This window comes from Grammomys surdaster, unplaced genomic scaffold (assembly GCF_004785775.1).
Source record: "Grammomys surdaster isolate TR1022 unplaced genomic scaffold, NIH_TR_1.0 65, whole genome shotgun sequence".
Taxonomy (NCBI): Eukaryota; Metazoa; Chordata; class Mammalia; order Rodentia; family Muridae; genus Grammomys; species Grammomys surdaster.
This window is the reverse complement of record NW_021604567.1, coordinates 16,351,834-16,377,653: the sequence shown is the minus strand read 5'-3', so window position 1 is coordinate 16,377,653 and position 25,820 is coordinate 16,351,834. Positions and strand designations below refer to the sequence as shown.

Sequence of the window (25,820 nt, the reverse complement as noted above, 5' to 3'; positions counted from 1 at the left end):
CTCATCAGGTAATGTGGTCTGACAGGTTGTAAGAACTATATAACATCTCTTCCTGGAGTAGGGCCTTTCCCTCCTCCCACCATGAGATTCCTGGCAAAATTATCAGTTCTTTGAAGACCTTTGTTTCAACAGTCTGATTGTCAGATTGAGTGAGCTGTGTATCTGTTTAGAATATCCCCACTTGTGCTACACCAGTTACAGCACCATGACCAGCTGTGACACACACATATATAAAATGTGTGCACATGTATACATATTTTGTTTATTTTGCATATCATTTGCATATTTGTTTATTATGCATTACATATGTTTATAATCAGAGCAACCTTAGTGCATGGTAAAAACAAAGACGTAGAGAGAGGTGGTGCTCCTTCATGATATTCCTCACCATCTTTGGCACCTGGTGTGTCATTCCCATATCTGTCAGTAATGGACTCAAGCCTGGCTCTTGATTTGAGAGCTTTAGGTATTAGGTACTGATGTCCAACTAAGATGGGGAGATTTCATTACCTACACCCCCCGCAGCTCTGTGTTCCCTGGGTGAATTCTGTGCCCTTGTTTGTAATTTCCTGCCAGTGCCTATGGATGCCATAGTTATGTATCCTGTCTTCATCAGGCCCTCTGGTCCCTACTTTGAGCATCCTCAGCTTTGTCCCTACTCACACCTTCAGCATGTCAGCTCTGCACTGAATGTCACACTGTTACCTGATAACATGGCTGCAAAGCACCGCCATTATGCAGTTATCTCTGCTGAGGATCCATTCCAGTTGAAAAACAAGATGATATTTGAGATACAGTGCCTTGTAAGGAACAGGGCCAAGTGGATACTTCAATACCAGGACCCTGAATTCCTCAGAGAACATTCTAGAGTCAGACTCATTCTAGAGTCAGAGTAGAGTGGAGTTCCCCATGGCATGCTATTCCCATGACTAAAATGGTGGCTCGTTTTAATTAACTTTAAATTTAAGTTTTTCCACCCCAGCAAAATCTGTTTAACATGTACCTCTAGATATTAAACTAGAGATTTACCTTGACATGTAGGATTTTATGTTCCTTTCCTGAACAGTTTCTATTTGCCCATAGTTAATAACACGATACAGATGTGCTGAGAAACCTCAATACCCAGGCTCCGTGCTGAATGCCTGGGGAGAGAAGCAGAGCACAGGACACAGGCCCTGCCTCCCAGGAGCTTGTGTGCTTCAGGACAGGTGGTCACAGGTCACGTCCTATGAGGAGATCTAGAAATACGGTGACTTGTGGTGTGTTCTTTACCAGCCTTCCCCCAAAGCCTGTGGGGATTGAGGGGACACGGCTTGCTGAAGATTCAGACCCTAGATGAGAAATGGCCGAAGTCGGGATTGGAAGTGTCCTAGTTTAACCACAGACTCCCCCCTCTTTCTCCTCTTCCCCATCCAGGACCTCAAGAAAACGGATCAAGCACGCTGAAGAGCAGCTTAGTCACTGTGACTGACTGGAGTGATGTTTTGGACATCTAACCACAATCTCACACATGAGAAGACTGTGCAGAAGCCAGCATCATTGCAGTCAACAGCCTCTAGGACTCTAAGGCTCCTTAGTGTTTCTCACCATAGCAAGGGAGCCCATTCAGAACAAGGGTGTCTCTTATGACACGTAGCATAACAGTATCGAGAACAAATTGTCAGCTGTCCACTGTGTAAAAACAACGTATCCTTTAAGTCATAAAAACTCTTTTCTTCAGTACAGTACTCTCTAGTGTTAAATGTATTTTTTTCCATTAACTTTTAAGTCTTTTTTTTTTTTGACTGATAGCAGGCTTTGGTTTGAATTACTATAGTTCTTTAAACTATGTATGTACTGTCCCATTGGTACTGCCTATGTTAGAAAATCCTGTCAAGTCTCTTCAAACTGAATTAGCAAACTCAATGATCCCACGAATGGTAACAGTTAGCTAGGCCCATGGTAAATACATTTCCTTAAAGTATCCCACTGAGCTCTGAGGCCCTGTTAGCATGTTGTTACTAACGAGTTATTTTCTGCAGTGTAACCTTCATCTTGGATGTCTTATGAACAATGCACAACCATTGTAACTGCCAATTGATTCTTGTGAGATAGTCACTAGAAAAAGATGAGCCAATATTAAGTCACCCACGTGTCGTTTTCCTGTGTCCAGTCCCCAGCCCATAGTATAAAATACCTCAAAACTAATTTATATTCTCTAATAATGATCTTGGCAGTGATCAGAAAGTTTATATAGAAACTGTTGTTCTTTTCTTTTCCTTTTTTAAAAAAATACTTTTTTATACTTTGTGGTACTATTAGGACTATCTCAAAAAAAAAAGACCATTTTAATGGCTTGTTGATTTTGGGTCTCCTGTCATCTGTCCACCATGCCAGTAAAGTCCTCCATCATACCCTGTGACTGTGGCTGATTATTAAGAAGACTTCTTGGCTAGATTTATGAAATGGCTTGCACAAAGCCCTAGCGTCTAACACACCCTGACCTTGGAATATATCCCTGTGACTGCTGTGGCTAACATCTAGAAACCTATGTGTCAACAGGTTTTTATTGTCATTATGGGTTTTGGTAGAAGTCAAGGATAGTGTTCCAGACTCTGTCCCCACCCTACCCCCACCCTGAACCCCCAGGACTGGGGAAATGTAAGGATCTAGTCAAACCCAACATATAAATTAAGTTGGTATTTGTAGGTCACAAACTCAGCCCTTTAACTTATCTGTGTTTAGGTTTTTTTCCTTCTTCTCCTCATTCAGTTGTTTTATTCCTTTTTCTCTAGACAGAGCATAGACAGTACTGCCTGTACCTTCATCCCCCACTCTCTCTGCATTCCCAGTCTAACTGCTGTCTTTATCAGTTCATCTGGAGAAAAAAAATCATTTTAAACGTGTGCCCACATTGCACTGTTCCCACACCAGTCTTTGGTTCCTAACCCGCCTTTACAGAAGCAAAACATATTTCAAGTTTCAACAAAGCATGATACAGGAAAACTTTTTTCTTCTTCTTATTTTACTTTTAAAAAAAAGTTTCCTTTCCTTTCCATTGAGTACCTGCAAACAATGTGATTTTTTTTTCCTTTTCAGTCTTTTACCCTCTGGAAAAGTCATGCAGTCAATCATGTGACTCATTCTGGGCGATTTATAGCACATGACGGCAGTACCAATTCTTACAACTTGAAACCATGTATTTTACCCTAGACCAGCTCATGTCCTGGTCCTGTCATTACAGGACCACTCATTCGATTTGACTCTGAAGTTTCTTCACTGCACACGCAGGAAAAGGAAAGCACCCATCGTTATGGGGGGCTGTAAGGGTACTTGTGCTCTGACCTATATGCTGTGTGTTAGTGGGAACAATTACTGCCTTTGTGGCTAAGTGACATGCAGGGCTGGCCTCAGGAATTCATCTGCATCTTTGTTCCAAAACCACCTGATCAAGTTCCATGTCTTGAAAAATGGCCAGTGTCTCAGTGACCTAGTGATTTCTGGGTGCAGACCCGTGGGACACAGGAAATGAGAGAGACAGGCCCACACAGGCCCCAGAGCTTCCTAAGCTGGCTTTAGATTCAGCTGTGCCGGTACCCAGCTCAGCCAGTGGTAATGTGCTTTCAGTTAGACAAGCCTGTGTGGTTTATGGGCCACATACGGGGCAAAGGCACCTTTGCCTCACTAGCCCTCATCATGATAAATGACAGTACTGACAGACAGAACTAAGAAACTAGAAGTCAACTACATGGCAGATAATTCTGCAACTGTTTGACTTGGATACCGGATGAGGAATAATCTCAGACCATCCCTGTCCCATTCACAGGACACCACTGTCTCAACACTTCTGTTTAATATACAGATGGAATGAAGTTCTCAGCGCATTAAGGATCAAAATGACAATCATTTCCTGAGCATTATGAACTAAGGGTATCTATGTCTTCTATACGTATAAAATATACAAATCCTGTAAATAACCTGTTTATTTCCCTTATAGAAAGGCACAACAGAAAATGATTAGTATATAACTATAAGAACATTTACATCCAATCAACAGTCTTCAAATTTATATTTTAAAAAACACCTTAAGCAGTAATTACAGGAGAGCCTTGGAAGGACCCTTGTGAGAACAGTTCTCTTTCACAACAAACTCAAGACGCAGCGTGCCATGTCTTTAGACATAGGCATTTTTATCAAACTGTTTTGAAGGGCCTGTGGTTTTAAAATCTCCTTCTCCGCCTTGGTACTTGGTGCGAGAAGACATGACCGACGTGGGTCCGTTGTATGCGTAGCCCATTCTGAAAGGGAAAACACACTGGAGTTGATTCTGTTCTACATGCAGAGCACATGAGAAATGGCTAGAACCATGTCTGACAGTAGCCGAGCGTTAACTCTTCCTCTGGTTAGCTCTCATCCCTCGTCTGCCTGCCTGATGAAGGGATGATGCAGGATGTTCTCATTTGTTCTAATATCCCTTCTCAGAACTGTTTTTTAAAGCTCATTTTCCTGCCCCTCAGAAGGCTTTGTAGAGGCTTCACTGACTCCTGCCTATGTGAAATTACAGTGAGGTCAACTTGAAGACCTCCCAGTCGTAGAACCAGCTTTAGAACACAGCCACGGGATCTTTAAAAAATAGCAACTGTGTCCTTAGCGGCCTTCAATTGTTACTTTTCATTCTGAGAGTCCTATGAATTGTGGGTAACTTGACCTATATGTAACAATTGAGAATAGTGTGGTTTTTTAACTGGATGGTTTTCTTTCTCTTTCCTACCTGGGTGTTTTGTTGTTGTCGGATATCGAAAAGCAGAATATGACGCCCCCAATGATGCAGAGAGAAGCTCCTGCCCATCCGATGAATAGAGCAGCCCCTAATTCATACCTGTGAGAGAATGACAGGAGCGTTACAGCCAGCCCGCCTGCTCGCTAAGGTTAACACCCACACTTTCCTGCTCCAAACTTATAAAGGAAGCAGTAACATGTTCAAGGCCCTATAATGCTTCCCACTCTTCTGGAAATGTTTTAGCCTCTCCAACTTCCTGACCGGAAGCCAGGGCGACAAGGCCAGGTCAGGTGGAAACCTGGGCCACCTGACTCATCAGCACGAATCTTCTGCTCTCTGCCTTCACTTTCCCAAACCCTCCATTCCTTCCTTTTGTTCCACAGGCCAACTTATTTCGACATACTGTAGTAAGGAGAAGGAAGGCTGCCTCCATGTTTGTTCCAGTTCAGTACACGTCAGGTGCTTGCTGAGTGTGAGCACGGGAAGGTGCAGGGTGTCTGTGCTTAGGGCTTAGGGGCAGACCAGAGCATCGTCCCTACAGTCAGAGAGTGCTCAGCTAGAAGTAACCAGTGACCAAGCTTCTAGGTGGCAGGATCAGTGAATGTAGACATGACCGACAAAGCCCTTCTCCAGGTAAGAAAGCCAGCATTTAAAGGTGGGACCTTCAAAGATGAAGTCACTTGTTAGACAGCTGGAAGAAATCCTTTCAGGTAAGGAACAGACACACACACACTCACACACCCCCATAACAAATAAGGAACACGAATAGAGAAAGAGTAAAACCCTAGGACATCCTCTTTCTGTTGAGTTGGGATGTTTTGTAATGAAAAGGCATCTCATTTTTGTGCCATAGACATATACACACACACACACACATATGCACACACACACACACACACACACACAGAGAGGGAGAGGGCACAAAACTGGGGGGAAACTGGTGTGTTTCAGTATAAAATGAGTCCAGAGTGTGTATTGATCACATAGTTCCATGCAGAAATAATGTTTGGAGAGTTCAGGGTAAGGAGAAGACAGGACTCCTGCTTGCCACCCTCTCCGTTACTCCGACATAGACCAGGCTTGTGCTGAGAACCTGGCTCTGGCTTAGGTGTGGAGGCCGCACAGCTGCAGAGAGCAGCTGGCAGGAGCTCTCCAGGGTTCTTGACTCTTTGATCCCTTCCCACTTGGCTGTGTAGGAGGGATCTCCTTGTACCCAGCATGGGCTTTCTGTAGCTGTCTTTGCAGCAGTAGGAATTCCTGTAGCCCTGGGTCACTAGCAGGCAGGCAATGGTGCTCACAAAGCTTCAGTGACTCCCCTCCCCCATCTGGGATGGAGTTGAGCATGCTCTGCCCTGAGAGCCTCTCTTGTACTTACTTCCTTGGGAAACCAGGTGACAACTGGGGGCAAGGAACAGCCGTGACAGAACAGGTAGGCATTAGCACTGCATCTGCTTCTGGAAGCCCACAGACTTTTTTAAGGGTCCCCATGTGGCAATGACAGAAGCAGAAAGTTGATGTAAAGGGAGAAAAAGCACCTTTGGGCTGCATGTGTGCACCAAGAGTACACATGGGAAAAGGCAGTTGCCCAGATGGCAGTTGTCAACAGGGAAATGTCTGAGGAAAGACACTGACAAACCATCATGCTAGACATAGAAAATTTGCATGGCCCAGATTTCTAATGCCAGGCCCCCTTTTTATGTTGTTTTAATGAGATTGTACACACAAAGGATGCAGACCTGTGGCACAGAGCATAGTCTTGACTCCTTTAAACCCTGAAAGTCCTAAAATGACCTGGCTTCAGATCCTTCCAGACTCATCCTGAGCCAGCACACAGAGGACAACACTGTGGAGGCTGTTCCCGTAGGAACTGAAACATCTTTTCCTACTTCCCCCGGAGGTCATCTCTCCTCCAACTATGCTGCCACGGATAGGCGCCTTCAAAAAATCTCAGGTTTTCTTTCATTTGTGAGCTTTCCTGGAGGAGGGTCCCAGTTGTAGGTGCCACAGTGACTCACTTGAGTGTCCAATGTTGTAGTGAAGTCCTGGTTCTGTCTCCCAGCTCCATGCTCCCACAAATAAGACCCAGACTCAGATTATATTGATAAATACCTTGGCCATATAGCTAGACTCCACTCTGACCAGATCATAACTAAAGATAACCATTTATTTTATCCTACATTTTGCCATGTGGCTGGTTAACCTGAGCTCAGGGACCATGTGGCCATTCGTCTGTGAGTCTGTCTCCTTACCTCTTTCTGGGCTCCACCCCATGCCTCCTTCTTTCCCAGAATTCTTTCTCCTCCCGATGCTCCACCTCTATTTCCTGCCTAAGCCATAGGACATAGGCGTTTTAATTGAGAGTTGAAGCATCCATACAATACAAAGAAGGGCCCGCATCATAGGCTGATCTCGAATCACATAGATCTGCCTGCCTCTGCTGGGATTACAGGCATGTCACCACTGCTAAGAGGGTGTCCACTTGTTAGGAATGGTCAGTGAGGAACAAACATGAAAGAAGTCAGGAACTACACAGCTCAACACCAAGATCTTCCTGAAGGGAACACTGCAAGTGGCCTGCCTGTGTCATCATTAATTCAAACCATCTTGAAACTTACTGAAGGGACTTGAGAATGGTGATCTTAGTTCATAATAATAACTAACTTTTTTTATTCCAGTTTTTAAATTATGAGTTGGGGACAACAGGGATTGCTCATAGATCTCAGGAGAACTTCAGATTGCTGTGTAGCAGAGGGTGACCTTGAACTTCTGATCTTCAGCCCCTGCCTCTGGAGTGCCTGGATTCTAGGCAGGCCACCTTGGTTTATGTGAATAGAACCAGAGCCTCTTGCATGCTACACCAGTACTCTGTAGACTGAGCCACACGCCCAGACTCTTACTCCATTTTTTAAATATATGTTACTTTTTACATAAATGGGATCACCTTTGAGGGAATTATTTCTATTTAATTACCATTGTAAGTCTTGTCAAATACTTCAAAGTAGTATCTATTTAGAGTTGAATCTAGAGACCCTACATCATCCCCTCTTTATTTTTAACTCTGATGTGATGGCTTTTGTGATTGGTTCTTCCTCTCTCAGACTTTTTCTTTATTCTGCTGAGAGACACATGTCAGAGTCTCCCTATTCAGGGTGGCTTCAGTCCACAGTTATCCCTGCATGTCAAGTGGGAAACAGTGAGAGAGAAAGGGCCTTGAGAAAAAGCACAATAAAACTTGCACCGCAATCGGTTTCCAAGGCCCGTCTCCCTCTCCTCTGCCTGGAACTCTTGGTAATGCTAGGAAACTGATTTCAACACTTCAGGAAGATTATCCAAATTTCAAATTATCTGCTTCATTTTTTTTTTATGAGCAATATCTTCTTGCCCCCTACGCCAGCTTCTCTCTCCCACTGTGGTCTCTATGGTCCCCTCACCTCAGCTTCTTCCCTATCCTGGAAGAATATAGATGCTGCACTCCAGACAGACCCTTAACTGTGAGGACGGAGACTAGTTTAGAGTTGAAACTTTTAGCGTACATATATCAATTGGCAACACTGTCAGAGTGACGCCCCCACGTAGCTTTGACACATTTGTATCAGAGAACTTGACTTTAGCACAGTAAGACTGAAGGATGAACTAACTTATCAGAAAAATTAAAACATGGATCAACTGCTCTAAAGTGTCCTCCCCAATAAACCAGAAAGATCTGAAGCATTTCAAATACGCGTTCCAGTAGGGGTCAGTCAGGCTCCTCTCCTCGCTGGATCTAGAGCTAGATAAGGCTCTCTTGTTCATACCCCTCCATTCCTGGAGAGGGCAAGAGTGGCATGGTGGTGCTGACCCAGCACAATGTACACGGCTCTCCTACGTCAGCCCTAGCCAAAGGAGCTGGAGACAACTTATTTCACACCCGGATCTTGCACTCATATCTCTATTTCTGACCTGATTTATGGTTCCTGGAGAATCTCCTTGGTTTCATTTTGTCACCACAGACATGCCAAACCCAGGACCATGCCACTCATCATGTCCTGGATGGACAAGAGGTGTGACCCTGACAACTCCTCCCACAGATCCTATAGTCTGCTAGGGCTAGTCAGACATTAAGCAAATAGTTACAGTACAGTGTGGCAAAGCCTAACAATAGAACTCAAAGAGCATGTCTGTGTAAACAGACATGACTGGCCTCAGGTCTCCCACATACATACAAACATGGTCTGAGGAAGGACTTGGGGACGGCAAACCCCGGCTGTTAGTCTGTGCTGTGCATCTGAACACACATCAACATTCAGTCCTCATTACAATTCTGAGATATGGGTATCTGTATCCTCATTTTGCAGGAGAGGAAACTGAGGCTCAGGGAGATTGAATTACTAGTCTCACATTTCAGCCACGTAAAGGGCAGAGCCGAGATTTAAAGCCTTTAACTCTGAATCCAAACCTGGGCTCTTAACCGTCGTTCTCTTTGAAATGGCACTAAATCTAAATCTACTTTGAATTCCCATTTCGGAAAGGTTTTTCTCCCTCCTTGGCTCATTGAGTTGTCAGTGGCTTCAGAACCACAGGCTGTGGAATTTTTTCCAAATGCCCTGGGGCTGATCTTTCACCCAACACCACAGGAGGAGCCACTAAAGCCAGGGTATGCTGAGCAGCCCTCCAAACACGAGAGGCTATATAGCAAATGGAAGGAATGAAAGGACCTCATTCTTTTGGGACCCAAAGAATACTGAAGGGACCTTAATGAAGGTCACAGGTCTTTTTAGAGAACAACATCCTTGCTTTAGTTAAAAATGGTAATAACTAGTATACACGCGTGCACACACAAGCGCGTGTGCGCACACACACACACATATGTATATGCGTGTATATATATACATATATACCTTAATGCAAAGCAATATGTTTGGGGAAAATGTAAAAAAAAAATCTAGAAAGTATATTTATATGTTATCCACATGGATAGTTCAAAACTGAATTCCATAGTTCCATTGGTAAGCTTGCCTTTTAGACATCATAGCTGTCTGATGTAGATACCTCCCTTTAATCTAAGGCCACATAACTGCAAGGATGAGTCTATACAAATGGATATTCTATAAGGACAATGCATAAACACATCTATCCCTAACACTGCGCCTTCCAAATTGCTGACATAGAGTGAGCCGTCGAGATCCTGCTCACCCTGTGTTTGCCAGAGTCCTCCTGCCTTCTGTAAGATATCCTCTTCCAATATCCTTACCGCCAATATCCTCTGTGAACAGTTCCTCCCACAGTCTGGTATTTCACAACACCTACAAACAGTTCCCCGGGGCTCCCAGCCAGCAGCAAAAGCAGGACAAAATCTAAATCCCATGGTGTGGGATCTTCACGGGGAAGTCTCAAATTTGAGAAACCAAAACAAAACTGCACTTTTTGTATTTCCTCCTTTGGTGCCAGTTCTGTTTCTGATCGTAACAAGCATGCATGCATTGTCTTGCAGCGTGTGTGACTTGCTACTTGCTGGCTCAGAAATCAAAAAGCAATGTGTTAACGGCAGGAGCGTGTTCTGATTTCTCCCTGTGTGCTACTGAAGGGGCTGATCTCACATTTTTTATTGTTCAAATAAACATGTTGTGAATATCTTATTTAACTCATTATACAATTAAAAAAGCAGGCAGGTGTCAGAAATGATTCCAAGGTACAAAAACAAAACAAAAACAAAAAGACAAAAAAAACCAAAAAACAAAAAACAAGCAACCAAGAGGGCTGAGCTCACAAACCGATGTAAAACTGATCTTTCTACTGTTTTTATTCGGTAGCCTTTGGCCGATATGTTCCTGGTATGCTATTTTCTTTAATCTTCATAACACTGCCCATCTGTGTTACTGTGATGAAGCAACTGAGTGACTAAGAGGTCAGGGCCCAGATTAGTCTCTCACAACTGACCTGTCTCCAGTGCCTTCCCGGCTTCCACTGCACCAGGTGATCGGTGAGGTCTATCCGAGGAATAACCTTACCAGTTACTGGAAACTTTGGAGCCATTCACAGTGGAACTAAATACCATATTAGCCAAGGTAAATTAAAATTTAGTAGAAATATCTCATGTCCCCAATAACTCCATTTGTTACAAAAATAAATGCATTACTTAGCAACATTGGTGCCATTGATCTTGTCCAGCAGGGTGGATAATTGGGGGAGTTTACCTGGTCTTGATCTGAAGCAGGAATGGCGTGCTGAGTCACAGTACTCCCAGAGAGAGTTCAATGATGTGTTTACAGGCAATTCTGAAGTCTGAATAAACTGACCGTGCTGACAGGGCTGTCCTGATACCCTTCAGGGGACTCTGTATGGCTAAGCCTGTGTTGAAGTGTGGGGGTGTGCAGGTGAGTTCCTTCATACTGAAGTATATATGTACAGATGGACCCCAGGCCAAAAAAAAAAAAAATCCTGAACAATGAAAATGCTTTCAACATTCATTCAGAATCCTCACCAGCCTCCTGGAAGCCAATTGAGAGACAAAGCAGGAGACCCCGTGGGATACGTTCTGACATGAAGAGTCCCTCAGTATCTGAACACTTGACAGATACCACTACAGCTTACTTGTAACTCAGTACAGGGACAGGCGTGACCAGAAACTAACAGACAAATTATGCCTTACTTGCACGGGTTTTCCTAATGGCTGCACGTTAGACCCCCCTTTTACTTGAGAGCCAGTTATCACAAAACAATTATTCCTTCCGTTAGTAAAATTTCTCCACTGCTAATCTCAAAATACCGTACAAGGTGAGGGTCTGTTGTGTGAATCTGTGTGTGAGGATCTTTCAAAATAAGAGCTAACGGTTCTCGTAGCATTTACTACGCAGTATCGGATATGACTTTAAACTTTGAGCTACACCATCCTCCTGACCACTGTAACCACTTCTCATCCTGTAGACTCAGATCACAAAGCATAGGAGTGACAAGAATCTCGGAAGCAGCGGGGCTGAGTGTACTCCAAGCAGCTTGGACCAGGATCCTTCCTGACATTTGGGTTGTGAGCCTGCCTAGCCTTTGAAGGCTGAGCCATCTCTCCAGGCTCAGGACCTTCTCATCTGCTTACCCTTATTCATGAGCAAATGTCTTCCTTTTATGGAGAGACACAGACCAGTCCCTGCTGATATCACCGGTGATGTATCCTGAAGCATGGACTAGCTACAGGGCCACAAGAAGTCCAACAAATTGATATGCACTCCCTCTGTTTCACGATGCTCTCTGTCTGGCCCGGGAGACTAATGAACCAACAAATGTGAACTACCAGTAGGGTTATAGTGTGGGCACAAAGCACAAAGGAAATCCCCCCCAGAAGCTACATCTCCCAGGAGGCAAGTCGGGAAGGCTGATCAGGAGTATGACCAGAGTGTAAAGGGAAAGGAGCTGAATCTCCAGAGCCCAAGTAAACTGACAGGAATAATTTCACCTCGGGCTAATCAGTAAAAGTGAAATGGAGTTGGCAAACATTTGCTATCCCAGTTGATTTTTAAAAGACTCGCTAGCCTAACAGAAGCATCTGGGGAATTCCTGTAAGCAGAGGCGACCCGTGCAACTCGTGAACAAAGCAAAGTCACAGACTCATGCCTTCTTACTGTTGACTTTGGTTTATTCTCCTTGTTTAAGACTTCCGTGGGATTGATCTCCTACTCAAAACCCTACGGCCTCTTCAACAACCTCAGTTCACTTTCCCAAATAATCCTGTGAGCCAAGTAATTTTAAACGTGCATCCGTGTCGCAGCATTTGATGTTGAAGGTGGAAGAGAAAAGTTAAATAGCCTAGCTAGGTCACTTGTGTACCCGTAAGGTTGGGTCTCAACCAGAAACCAGAATGAGAGAATTTATCTGAAAGTACTCTGCCCCCTCCCACCATACCCCTTTCTCTCCCTATCCTCTTCTCTCTTTCTGCCTTCCACCCCATATATGCCTTTTCCTTCTATGCTGAGGACTGAACCTGGGCCTCCCTTGTATTAAGCACAGTATCTACACTGGGCCACATCCCCAGTCTGGCAAGCATTAATTTCTAACTCCTAAAACCCACAATAGTGAAAAGATTTTACCTAAGTATAGGCTAAATCCGAAAGTATCGAATCAAGTATGCCAGGAATGAAGAGTATTCCACAGTAAAATTGAAAAGCCTCGAGGCCAAGACCCAAGAGTGAGCCTCCAAAGCTCAGCATCACTGGTACACAGTAGAGTCTCAGACAACGCGCTTCTGGTTCTTTAAATGGGTCATGGTGACAGGCTTCTACTTTGCTTGATTTGAAAAGCAGTTTCTTTCTGCTGATCAATTGTAACTTGGAACAGTTTTAAAAAGCAAAACAAGACATTCAGGAAGTTAGTGGTTTGGGCAGCAAAGCAAGGGTAAGAGTAGTGTTACCATGTGGGTTGTGAATGTTGCTTGGGGGTACCTATTAGCATGAGTTTGTAGGAGGGTAGATTTCTTTTTTTTTTTCTTTTGGATTTGTTGGGTTCTGTTTTAATAAAAAGGAGGAAGTTGGATTGAAATAGCCTAAAGGGAAAAGAAGGGGTTGTTTTCAGGTCTCTGTAAATGCCCGTGTTAAAATTGTTCGAGCAGAATCAGCACATGGATGAAAAATCACAGACAAAGAGGGGAGACAGCAAAAACACAAACTCAGAGAGCTGTCTCGGCTCTGCGATTCCGCCAGATGTAAGCTGGAAAAAAAATCTTCTCATATATGTTGGGGGTAAAAAGCATTTTAGAATAAAAGACCACTGAATATATCACACAGCACCGTGATGACTAGACTCTTGACCGCAGGCGTACCCTCAACGCCATCTGTGTTTTACTCATGAATAAAGCTACTACTGGGCTCCTTGCACACAGTAGGAATTTATTGATAAGCTTAGTTGTGTTTTCCAAACTTAGCCAAGGTGTGTATGTTAGAGCAATGGGGTGGAGCTCTGCAAAGGTCTAATGCTGGAGGGATGTGTCATAAAATTCAACAGCATCAACAAACCAACATGAGGAAAACATGCTTCAAGGCCTGAACTGTCTTCTAGCACATTTTAAGATTCAAGCACAAGAGTGCAAGTCGAACCAGAGCCTGTGGCAAACAGCGGTTGCCTAGTGCTTTGCCTGTGGGCTCATGCCTACTGACAGTCACACCTTCTGGGGCCACCGCCAGGGATAAGACACTTAGTGGTAACTTGGTATAGCCTAATATGTGCCATTCGTGGGAAAAGGAACATGGCTGTGCCTCCCAGCTCCATCCGAAAAGTCTTGCCACCTCAGACCGTCAACATAGCAGGAAGCTTTGGCTATCTGAAAGGATCACATTCTCTACAGTGACAGTGTCACTTGGGGGAACTCTTGTAGGTAATAGAACTGAAGGAGATGCTTTCTGACCTCAAGAAAGCCACAGAGTCCCCATGTCATTCTAGCAAGACATCAGAGAAACATCTAGAACCTTCTTACAGCGCCTTCTCCGAATCTCTGCTCACCTGGGTTGGCAGAGTCATGAACTGTGAGTCCCACACATGTTCAAGCATTTGAATTTGAAATCAGACAGCAATTATTAAATGCTAGTGAAGCCAGCTGAGAGCACGCTCTTCCATGATAAACCTAGTCAAAGACTTGCTTTGACGGTGACTTTTTAAGACCTGTGGAGTCAGGCTGACTCTGTGCTGGCCGTCAATACGTGTGTGGCTTCTGGTTTTCTCATTTCTATCGCTCATCCTCTCCAAGAAGGTGTTGATTTGAAAAAGTAAAACATCAGATGAAATCACAGTCATCGATCGATTGGCCTTGGAAGATACACTTGGTTCACCTGAAGCCTGGGTTGCCATCTTGCCTCTTTAACTAGAATGCAATGGGACTTTTACCACCCCTGAGTCTAATCACTCCTTGATCTAACTAGGGTTTATTGAGATTGTGAAGTCTCAACCTTCCCCTCTGTGTTTGGTTTCCTGTACATCTGTACAAATCTAATTTTCTAAAGTAAACAGGAAGCTGAGCCTGTCATCCTAACATAAGGGATGCTGAGACAGAAGGATCTCCATGTCTAGCCTGGGCTACCTAGCAAGACTGTACCTCAAAACCACGAAACACAACAGAATAGAAAGAAGTAAGGAGAATATTTACAAATTAGGATATATTTTTCTAACATGGGTAAAGAGTAAAAATTATATTGGGTCCAAGGACGATGTTTGTTTGTTTTTTGCATGTTTTTTTAATTTAAAGAATTTCTGAATGGACACTATTTTTAATATAAATGTATGACAGAAACTCTGGAATAAAAAGTAGCATCTAGTTTCAAAAATTATGAAATTAGCATTATAAGTTGCACAGTTTAGACCATGTGTCCTACATTATTAATGTTCTACATTCTATATCAAACCACTTCCTGGTTTGAGACGTGGATTAGTTTAGTCCAAGACACTCTCAGGAGAGAGTCCCGCTTCATGAGGGCATTACAAAAGTGAATAGTTTGATAGAATCCAGCAATGCTGTGCCTGGCGTATGAAGGGACCCATATGTGTTAATATAATCCCCGTTACCCCATTACCTATCACAATGATACTCTGGCTTACTGAAGAGAAGACTGGATAAGCAATGCCCTGGAGACTTCTAAACGCACTAGGAAAACATAACGCCCACTTGACCAATTATTTCTGTACTCGACCTTTAAAAATGCTTACAATACTTATCTCAAGTCTGAAATACAATTTCCAGCCTGATGGATCTGATTGATAGCCAACCCCACCTCATCCCATCCATGCCACCCCACAAATGTGCACACACAACTTCCTATAGAAGTCTGTGAGCTTCATGTGAGTTTCACGAAGACACTAGATTTGATATATGGTTGGGTATTTCTCATGTGGTGTCCCTGGGATTTTCACAATGTAAGGATGCAATCCTGGGGACCCTATAAAAGGCAGCAGCCCTAGGCTTAGAAACAACAGCCCACCAACAAACTGATACGTCAGTCCTAAGGCACCCAGCTGCAGATACTAGCAACCGCCCCAGGGCTGGATATCATGCTCCCACAGCATGGTTAGACACCTCATTGTGTGTAAGTTTCTTTATAAAGGCCGAGAAGGTGGGGAGACTAGCATTTTGCAAGTATTGTTCTGAATGAAGTTATCAAGGCAAATTTCATCTTCATAATTTGGCACCCTTTCCTCCCATCTTACTTCACGCCGAGTTTTCCTGAATTCCCCTTCGATTTTGTGATGTGGAATGGATGAATTTACTTCTCTACATCCTCTGCTTTGGGCTATTTAAAGATGACATCACCAAACACATCTTTCATCAGCATGACTCATAACTTGGATGTCAGATTTACCAACAAACTTCATTTTCAAAAGCTATGTAGGAAATCCATGACATTTATCTCTCCTATTTTTCTATCGGCTAGAAATATATCGACTGAAGACAACACTTACTTTTGCTCCATAAAGAGAGGATCAAAGAATTCTGTTGTGATTTTGTTTGCATACAGGGAACAGCCTGTCATGGAACACAGACCTGCAAAATACCAGTGGGCAAGCACAGCAGTCAGCGTTATGTCACTTACACCCCGGAGTCCTTTGTTTGGTAGAAAGTGACTATTTACCTGACAATATGAATACAATCCCAGCCAAGCAAGCAATCTTAGCTTTGGCTTTATCTGAGCCTCCAACTTTGGTACACTTCATTCCAAAGAGTGCAAAAATGGAACCGAAAAAGCCCAGGCTGACCGCAGCGATCATTAGTCCTCTACATGCCTGGATGTAACCTGTAATTAGAGCAGGTTGTTCATGTTAACACAGAATGAATGCACAGCTCTCCAGAAAGAAAACCTCGCTTGCTCCGTCGTTCGGGATGGTTGTTAGACTGTCTTGGTGGAAAACCAGCAACGCAACAGTCAACACATGCGCAGTAAGGAGTTCTAGAAAGGAAAGCAAGCAAATCTACCTGAAAAGCCCATTCTGAGCCACACTCTTGAAGGTCCACCTTATGCATAGCCTCTGGGTAGATCTTTATGTTATTCCTATATTTACTAAGGCATGCAAAGATTCTGTGATGAGCTAGTAAATGATGGAAGGGACCCCACCCTGGAAAAGACTCATGCCTCATTGCCTCTCATTGTAACTCCTCAGTGTATCAACCTTCTCAATAGACACCATATTGAGTCTGTCACTGAAAAATTAGAAAGTTTACAACTGGGCAGCAAGATCTTCCGAAGGGTAAGCTCTCCTGATACAAGTTTGTGAGACTAGTGAGCATCCGTTAGTGACCCATGCTGAATCTAAGAATTATTTTAAAGACACTGTGCTATTGTTAGTTAGACTGCATATAATAAAGCTGGGCTTTAGAAAATATTGCCTCATGGAAGAGAAACTTATAATTAAGTCAAGTGTTAGGATGTAAATGAATGCCTTTTGTCAGCTTGTTTGCCTGTTCCTACTGAACCGTTTATGGTCTCAGTCACATACTTTATTTGCATAGCTGCGGTAATGACAAACTTTAGCAGGGTGTTTGGCCAGGCACTGGCTTATTCTAAATTAATAAAATCCAAAATGATACACCATCCCCATATAAGCCACTTAATTTCAGCAGGAAACAACACTGTGTTTCAGACCGATGCAGAGAGAGAGGTGTATACCGGGTATAGGCAAATATAGTAGGCAAATAAATACACAGCAGGCTTACTTTGGGAATTAGGCCTTCTAATAAAAACAAAAGAACACAACCCTCTTCAGTGCCACCTGTAATTATTTAGCATGCAAGCAAAGCCAATGATAATTAATACTAGTCAGCTAATAAACGTTGGTGGTCTCCTGTCCCAGGCCTCCCTGGAAAAGAATGGAAATTAAAGGTTGAATCCTCTACCTAGGGAGCAGTTCTTTCTACTCAATGTCATAGGCCCTGGGCCCCCGTAAACACAGACTGCTGTGTAATGCAGCGGGGAGTTCATTTCCTTGATGAGGAGGCCATCAAAAACAGCAAAAGAAACTCATTTTTGGTGATCTGGGACAGTGGAGGCTCTTTCTGTCAACAATTATTGTGCTGCAAGGCTGTCTGGGTCTCTGCTACTAAATACTGAACCAACTCTATTTCAAACTTCAGCCCACAGCACAAAAGCAGAAGCAACACCAAGAGAAGGTCTCTCACCACCTTACAAAGTCCAAGGGTCTGCAAGGGAAAATCACAAGGGGGTCCCTGCTCACCACAAAAGCACAGGCAGCAAACAGGTGGCAATTAGCTTGCTCTGAATGCAAACACCAAACAATAAAGGTAGAAGGATAGATACGCATGTATGAGAACCTACACAGAGATGCACATACAGACATTCACACACTCACACGCAGACTCACACAGACATACACACACACACCGAAACACATGCATACACAGACACACACACACACACAGAGAGACACATGCATACACAGACACACACAGACCTATACATACACAGACATACACACAAAGAAACACACACACAGACATATACATACACTGACATACACACACAGAGAAATGTATTCACACAGAGAGACACATGCTCACAGACATACACAGACATACAGACACAGAGAGATATATTCACACAGAGGGGCACATGCACACACACAGACATACACTGACACACAGACATATACCCACATAACACATATATAGACACATGTGTGTGAGTACACGCACGCGCACACACATATAAATGCAGTAGTAGCTTTGATAGGCCTGGGATACGTTTTGTTTCAAGACTCCCATGAAACCGCAAATAGTACTGAATTTTATGTATACACAAGTTTTGCTATAAATACATGATAAAAATTACAGATTAAGTACAGAAAGAATAAATAGCAACTATAAGGCTGAGTTTGGGAAATCTACATCATTCTGCCAATGATATAGAAGCTAGCTTGGGCTCCATAGTGAGACACTGTTTCAAAAAAAAAAGTAATAAACAAGTAAAATAGAATAATTAATAGTCATTTGAATAAAATATATTCAAAACTTATAGATCATTTAATTTTGTAATTTTTCATTTACTATTTTAGCCTTTAGTTGACCACAGGAAAGGAAAACCATGGGGAAAGGGAGACTTCTGTGTGTAATATATATTTAGAAAAAGACAGAAACACACATTCCTTGGTTATACACCATAATCTGCAGTTCCATCAGCCGCCTGACAGACTTTATCACAGGCAGATAAATGGTCTGGAATTTACCAAGGGCTACATTCTACAGTCTGGTCATTTAGAAAAAGGAATGAGTTTCCCTAACATGGTGATCACTGGTTAAAATGCTGCCCAAGCCAGTCAGCCTGCAAGGCAAGGAAAATAACAGTAGTATTTGTACTTCAGAAAAAGAAAAGTTTTCCTAAATCTCTCATTCTAAAGTCTCCTCTGTCTGACCTTTCCTGTTCTCTAGGCACAGACCCAAGAGGGAAGGGGACCAGGCTGACTCTCAATCTGTCTAGCTCTGCTTCTTCAGTGCTACCCAGAAATGAATGTGCAGGGCAGCACACTCCACTCTGGCTCCAGAACACTAAGGATAATTTGCTAACTTCTGCACGCACTAAAGACAATAGTTGGCCTGATTTTTCTGAAATGGGGAACCAAGACTAGGGATAAACTACCCTGCCAACCTTGAGAGGAACGGCTTGGTTAATCAGCCTGAGGTTTGTAAACTCAGACCTTCTGGTCCTTAAAGCATACAGAATCTCAGGCCTTTCATGAGTTCCAGCAGACTTTCAGAGTTTATCTTTTGCAAGGCAGATCTCTACCTACCCTAGCTTTTTAACAGGTCCGGAGGGCAAACATAGAAGTTACACCATCAAGAGAAACGTGAGCAAAAGCCCGGTCAAGGAGGCCATTATTTCTGACAGGTCTAATTTACTGACACCGTTAATAGCTAATTAACACATTAAGGTGCTGAGGCATGAGCGTGTTTACTTAGAAGTTCTCAAGGTATAATTTATCGTTAGTTCTCCTGCAAGAACTAATGGGGGGGCAAACACCCCCATTAGCAAAAATGGATGGCGCATGCTAAAAAAACAACCAGGCAGAAAAGAAGTTCAAGTGTGCTTTGAAAGGAATATGGGCTAGCACTAAACAGAAACCACCAGTTCCTTCAACTGTGACATTTTCAAACAGTAACTTGGACCAAATAAATTCTGTTTCGGAAGCCTTCAAGGTAACCCTTGAAAGTTAAATGTCTTCTTAATGGTGTGTCCTTTACTTTCACTTGCAAGTCAGCGGCATAGTGAGATGCTGTGTTTAATTGGGAAGCTTTTGTGGTAGTGGATTTGGAAGGCAGGACACTGTCAGTGCTCACACTCCCGGCTGTAGACTCTGTGTCCTTGATTACCTAATGATGTCTCTCCATCTCCGCTCCTCATCTGGAAAACAGGGATAGCCACAGGGTGAACAGCATGGGGTAAGAAGCCCTCAAAGGATTCCTTCTACAACGCTAAGATCGAATTCTATGCAGATGTGAGTACCTGTTAACACGACATAGCCTTCTATCTAGCTGTTAGCTTTGCCACACCTCGTCTTTCCCAAGGGGAAATCGGGGGACAACAGTGACTCCTCCAGAGGGTAAGAAATCATATTGCAAACAGGACATTCTGTTTCCCATAACACCGGATAGCAAAGCTCACCAGCCTTCGCTCTTGGCATTTCTAATTTGGAGCCTACTCCTGACTTAAGTAGGGGAGACAAAGGATTCTTCTGGTCTGTAGCCATTAAAGACCAAAGAGAGGTGGCTTCTTCCACTTCAAATATCAGACCCAGCTCCCAACATGCCTACCCTGGAAATCCAAGGCAGAGTTGGGGTTTAGTTGGGGAGGTGCTGCTCTGGAAAGTTCCACTTGTAGTGAAGAAGGGGTATTAACTCCCTTTCATACAGAAAAAGTAGCTGTGGCTGAATCCTTGTCTTTCATAGTTGAAAATGTGCCAGTATACTACACAGGGTGAAGTCAACAAGGGAAAGACTGGTAGTTGTAATCACATCACCTTTTCCAAAGTTCGGTATGGAAAAATTACATCACACAGACAAGCAGTGGGTCTCGGATTGCACCAAGAAACAACACAAGTATTGTTGTGAGATATAAATAGGAAAAAGGAGAAACGGTCAGCAAAGAAGTTTAAATGTCTAGACTCACAAGGAGTAAGGGGAACACAGACCAAAAATAACAATAACCCCACAGCTATCACGTGCAATTCTGAATGGCCATGGCAAAGAGAAACCGGCAAGGCGGCTGTCCCTGCACTCTTGGTGGAATACAATTTGTCAGTGTGAACTGGGTATTAAAATGCATGCTCTTCTGGCTTGGTGGTAGAACAGTGGACAGAGCATACATGTGCACGAAGAGGTAACTATAAAGAATTTCAGCAAGGCAGTAATAGCAGGGCAAAGTTGCAAAGTGTCCAGCGCCCACCAGGGGTGAACGGCTTGAACAAATCACTCCATCCAGATTACCGAGAGCTGAACAGCAGCTAAGAAGTTTTTCTATCTGCACCAATTACAAAGACACTGTTAATTTAAAAACAATGTGGAATATATCATTTCTGGGTTTTAAAACATGTTTTCTAGTCACGTGAGCATGCCCATTTTGAATATATGCATATGTGAGTGGCATAACTCACTCTGTCTAACTCAAGGTCTTGATAAAGAGGACTGTGTCCCACTTTCTCCTCACTACCCAGCCTGCCCAAACCACAGACACCTCCACCATCTCAGCAGACACACAAAGGAAACCCCACTGTCCTATACTCAAAGCTTGAAGGAATGTTTCTTTCTCTCTCTCCTCTTCCTTCCTCAACTCTCCTGAAGAAGGAAGCAGACTTATCTAACAGGCTATCTCTCAGGCTACAACAGCATTACAAACAGAACAGTTCTAGAACATATTGTGAATCCTGTGTTCCTGAGTGGAAACCGCAGAAACAAGAGTCTGTCTGTTGCCTCCTGAGTGTGTGCTCCGCTGAGCACAGGAAACTCAGCAGCAATGCATGCAGTAAACAGTGTTCCGGCTACTTATTTTATACAACAGGGCCCAGCCCAGAGTGCCACCCTTGTAAAGGCAGGCACCTATTCCCATATACCGGCTTCCACTGAACACTAAGTTGAGCAACAGTTTGCTCTTTGTGGCAAGCACTGTCTTAGGGGAATCAAGTCTCCTATTTACCCAGCTATGCAAATAAAAATCGCGAGAGGAATAATAAAGAAAAGGAAAACACCTTGAATCTAGAAGTAGTGCGAGCTGCTCTTCTTAAGTTTCTGCCAGAATCCATTTAGTCACTTGTAAAAAGCCTGGAAGAGCCTAGAACACGAGCGACCATTGGGCTGTATTAGACTAGATTTCGGAAACTAGACGGCCAGTTTTCTATGTCAATATCTATCTGCGAAAAATGTATGTAAATAAGCCAAGTGAGGAAGACCCAGAATGCTTGCACAAAGCCTGGAAGAGTGGTCACTCATTCTGTTGATTCATGCTGGCCAACGTTCCCTGCCCTATGAGCCACTTCGCCCCCATATGAGCAAGGGTTACTTATTTTCATGAAACTTAGAGGAAGTATTAAGCTCAAGACCTCTAGTTTGTAGAAGGGATTTTTAAGGAAAACAACGACAAACTTCAATATGGTTCTTTTCCCTCTCCTCTGTGCCTGGCTTTTCAAAGACTCAATGAACCGGCTAAAGAGATCTCAGGGCGAGCATTCATGGATCTCGGCGGTGTTATTTTAATGAGAATCAGATTTTGGTCGTGGGGTGGCCAGCCTGTGCTGCCCTACAGCCCCAGACAGCGGGAATAGCCTTGTGCTCTACAACTACCTGAATTTATCCTTCGCTTCACCACCAGGGGTTCCCAGGCTCAGAAGACGCCCCACCGGACAGCCAGACAGCGGGCTTTGCGGACCCTCCCGGGGTAGAGTATTAGCCCCGGCCTCCCCCCGGGGGTTCCACGGCGGGTCCATAAGAGGACGCGCCCTCTAGGAAAGCCAGCAAGGGGCAGGGATGGGGATGGGGTCCCGAAGGGATGCAGACCATCCAGCGCCAGCATGGAGGGGAAGTCCTTGCAGTTGGCGACACCGGTGGAATCGGTAACGCACATCTTCCACAGGTTGGCAAAATAAGTGGCCGTGGTGATGACAGTGCCGTCGATAGTGGAGACCTTCCAGTAGTCGGTGGGCAGTGTGGAAGACACCAGCACCCAGCCCGAGATGGAGACCACGAAGGCGATGATTTCCAAGGCGGTGCTAGCCATGCTGCCGGCTGCAGCGGCGCTCACGCTGGTTCCCAGTCCGCTCAGCGGCGACCCCCGCGCGCCTAGCCCCGAGGCTCCGCCCTCGGTCACCGCCTCCGTCCCGCCCACCGGGCACTTGAGGGCGCTGGCGGACCCGCACTCACACCACTGCTGGTCAGGGCACCCAGAGCGCGCGGGAAGCTCTGGGGGTACCTCCTGGGTCCCCCTACCCCCAGCAGCTGGCCCGTCGTCTGCAGTCGCAAAGCCCTTAGGCCAGCGAGTCTGAGGTTCCCAAATCTCCCACAGACGAGCCGCGGAAACCTGGCTCTTTTATTGGTGCTGTCCAGGGACAACCAGATGTGGACAGCCTGCTGCGCCTCCCACCGAGCCACCCCCGACCCAGCCCTACCCGCGGCAAATAGCTTGGCTCACTGGGTGCCTTGCAAAAGCAGAACAGAAACAGCTTTGATGTCCCCTGAAAAGAAACGGTATGGTAACGCAGCCTCGCTTTGCTGAACGCAAAAGGCCAGTGTGCCACGCTTGTTTGAGTGACCCTGTTTGGCTAGTGAAGAAGGGCGTACTGGGACTGAAACTGGCCTTACCCTTAAAATTCAGTTTCTTTCGGCTTAGTGGTATGCGGAAAGTCGTAATCAAGAAACTCAGGCTTAATTCCGAGGTAGCAGATGAGTCCAGCACAAGCTCCAGGGAGCCGTGAGGGTCTTTGCTAACTAAGGCCCTGGAAGTAGGGCTGTCATTTGACTCAGAGCTACACACTCTCAGTTCGGGAAGTCTGGTCTGTGAGAGTTCTGAAGCAAGGGAGAGAATCTTGCTCAACTCTGTGTGTATGTGTGTGAGTGTGTGAGTGTGTGTGTATGTGTGTGAGTGTATATGTGTGTATGTGTGTGTATGTGTGTGTGTGTGTGTGTGTGTACCTGAGAGTGTGGAGACCCGAGAGCAACCCCTGGTGTCTACTTTGTTTTGTGAGACAGGGTCTCTCTCACTGGGACATGTCTTCCAGATTGGCCTAGGCCCCTGACCAGTGAGCCTCAGAGATCCTCTTCCTTTGCCTCCCTTCCCAGATCTACACCACCATCTGGCCTTTTACAGAGGTGCTGGGGATCTGAACTCAGGTCCTCAGGCTTGGACAGCAATCAATCTACTGATTGTGCTATCTCCCCAGCCCTCCTTGCCTTTTGTTTTTATCTTGCTTGTGTGTGTGAGGGTATTGTGAGTGAGCACATGTATGTGTGCATGAGTATGTATGTATGCATGAGTATGTATGTGTGCATGTGTGTGTGTGCACATGCATGTGACTGTATGCACATGTGTGTGCGACTGTGTGTTCATGTCTGTATGCATGAGTGTGTGACTGTGTGAGAATATGTGTGTGCATATTTATGTTTGTGTGAGTGTGTGTGTGTATGTGTGTGTGTATCAGAGGTAGACATTAGATATCAACCTTTATGGCTACTCACCCTGTTTTTTGGGACAAAGTCCATCACCAAACTAGGAGCTCACCATTTTGGCAAGCTGGCTGGCCAGTGGGCTCTGACACGCCGGCCACCTTTCTCTACCACCTGACCCCAGTGCTAGGATTTCAGATGCACACTGTCATGCTCGGCTTTTACAGAGGTGCTGCTAATCTGCAGGTCCTCCTGCTCTGACTGAGCTCCCTCCCCAACCCCTACCCGCTTAAAGCAAACAAACAAACAAACAAAAAAACCCACTCCACCTTTCCCGCCTAATTGAAGAATAAACTCATTCATTCATCTTTTTCTCTGTTGTCTCAAGATAAACACAAAGATCAAGGTGTCCTTCCAGCTTCCGAGGTCAAAAACCTGGGCATAAATGAGAGAACAAAGACACTGGCTTCATTATGGGCTTATTATTGTCCACTTAAAGTTCTTGCAGTTCTTGGTGTGACCTTTCAGGATCTGCTTCTTGCCAAAAGTAACCAAAGGTCTACAACATATAAATGAGTTGGCTACAGAGAAGCAGGTTCCTAGCCCAGCTTCACAATCTCCACTCCTGTGGCCCATGGTGAAGAATGTAACTGCTTGTTGCCTTTCTTTCTTTTAACCAAGTGAACACAGTGAGACCCAAAATGACTGGGTGGCCACAAAGCAGACCCAAAGTTGGACTCTGAATTACTAAAACCTGGGTTTGGGAAGGACCATAGGAAGGAGATACGTTCCACTCGTCCTCGTCAGTCTATTTACAGAATAATATTGAGAAAATGGCCCATACTCTCAAGGGCCCAGGGTTTAACAAGATGTCTATTACTGTTTTGTTCAATGACCCCTTTGGAAACCTTTTCAATATTGAACTTAAATCCATCCCTGCCTGATTTCTACCCAGTACTGCAATCTGAGCTCTGAGGAAACACGTCAGACTCTGTCTTGACTGTGCAGCATCAGGCAGGTGATGTGCTTGCATGTACAGTCTCCTGGCTGTGGAAAGGAACGTGAGGGCCAGCATGGGTTGGTCAGTGGGCGGCAGACATAGTTACCTCCTGTTCTGGCCTTGAGCTCAGCTTGTCTCTGCAGTGTGTTACTCGGGATTCACTGGTGGGTCAGACTTAAGAGCAGAGTTTGGGGAGCCTGTTCCTTGTCATCTCCTGTTTACTTACATCAGCACCCCTGGGGTAGTGACAGCAAAGTGTCCTCTTTTCTTTTAGATGTTCTCCCACGAAGCACTCCCATCTCTGGGTTCCTGCCCTTTGTCATAGCTTCAAGTAAACAAAAAATTTTTCTGAACCCCATTCCTGATCTAATTTAGTATTTTGAGCCTGCATTTTCTCCGTGAAGGTGATTAAAATTAGTATTATCCAAATAATATTTTGTCTTTGATTACAGGCTTTT

At 44.5% G+C, this 25,820-nt stretch overlaps 2 protein-coding genes across 11 annotated transcripts in view; one reads left to right on the top strand and one right to left on the bottom strand.

The window, feature by feature from the left end:
* Positions 1-2,398, top strand: part of Dzip1 (DAZ interacting zinc finger protein 1) — a 50,507-nt gene extending 48,109 nt beyond the window's left edge. For all 6 annotated transcript variants that reach the window (XM_028772325.1, XM_028772305.1, XM_028772344.1 and 3 more), the window contains one exon: positions 1,417-2,398. In XM_028772325.1, the coding sequence (XP_028628158.1) occupies positions 1,417-1,496 (80 nt within the window). In that variant the 3' untranslated portion in view covers positions 1,497-2,398. The remainder of the gene's footprint in view (positions 1-1,416) is intronic.
* Positions 2,399-3,817: 1,419 nt separating this feature from the next.
* The window catches only part of Cldn10 (claudin 10), an 85,809-nt gene continuing 63,806 nt past the window's right edge, over positions 3,818-25,820 (bottom strand). The window contains exons 1-5 of one of the 5 annotated variants that reach the window (XM_028772003.1): positions 22,761-23,013; positions 16,339-16,500; positions 16,169-16,250; positions 4,751-4,858; positions 3,945-4,277 (exon numbers count right to left, since the gene is read on the bottom strand). In XM_028772003.1, the coding sequence (XP_028627836.1) occupies positions 4,154-4,277; positions 4,751-4,858; positions 16,169-16,250; positions 16,339-16,500; positions 22,761-22,980 (696 nt within the window). In that variant the 5' untranslated portion in view covers positions 22,981-23,013 and the 3' untranslated portion in view covers positions 3,945-4,153. Of the gene's footprint in view, positions 4,278-4,750; positions 4,859-16,168; positions 16,251-16,338; positions 16,501-22,760; positions 23,014-25,820 lie in introns of those variants that run through there. The other 4 variants (XM_028772012.1, XM_028772021.1, XM_028772028.1 and 1 more) reach the window with 4 other exon arrangements.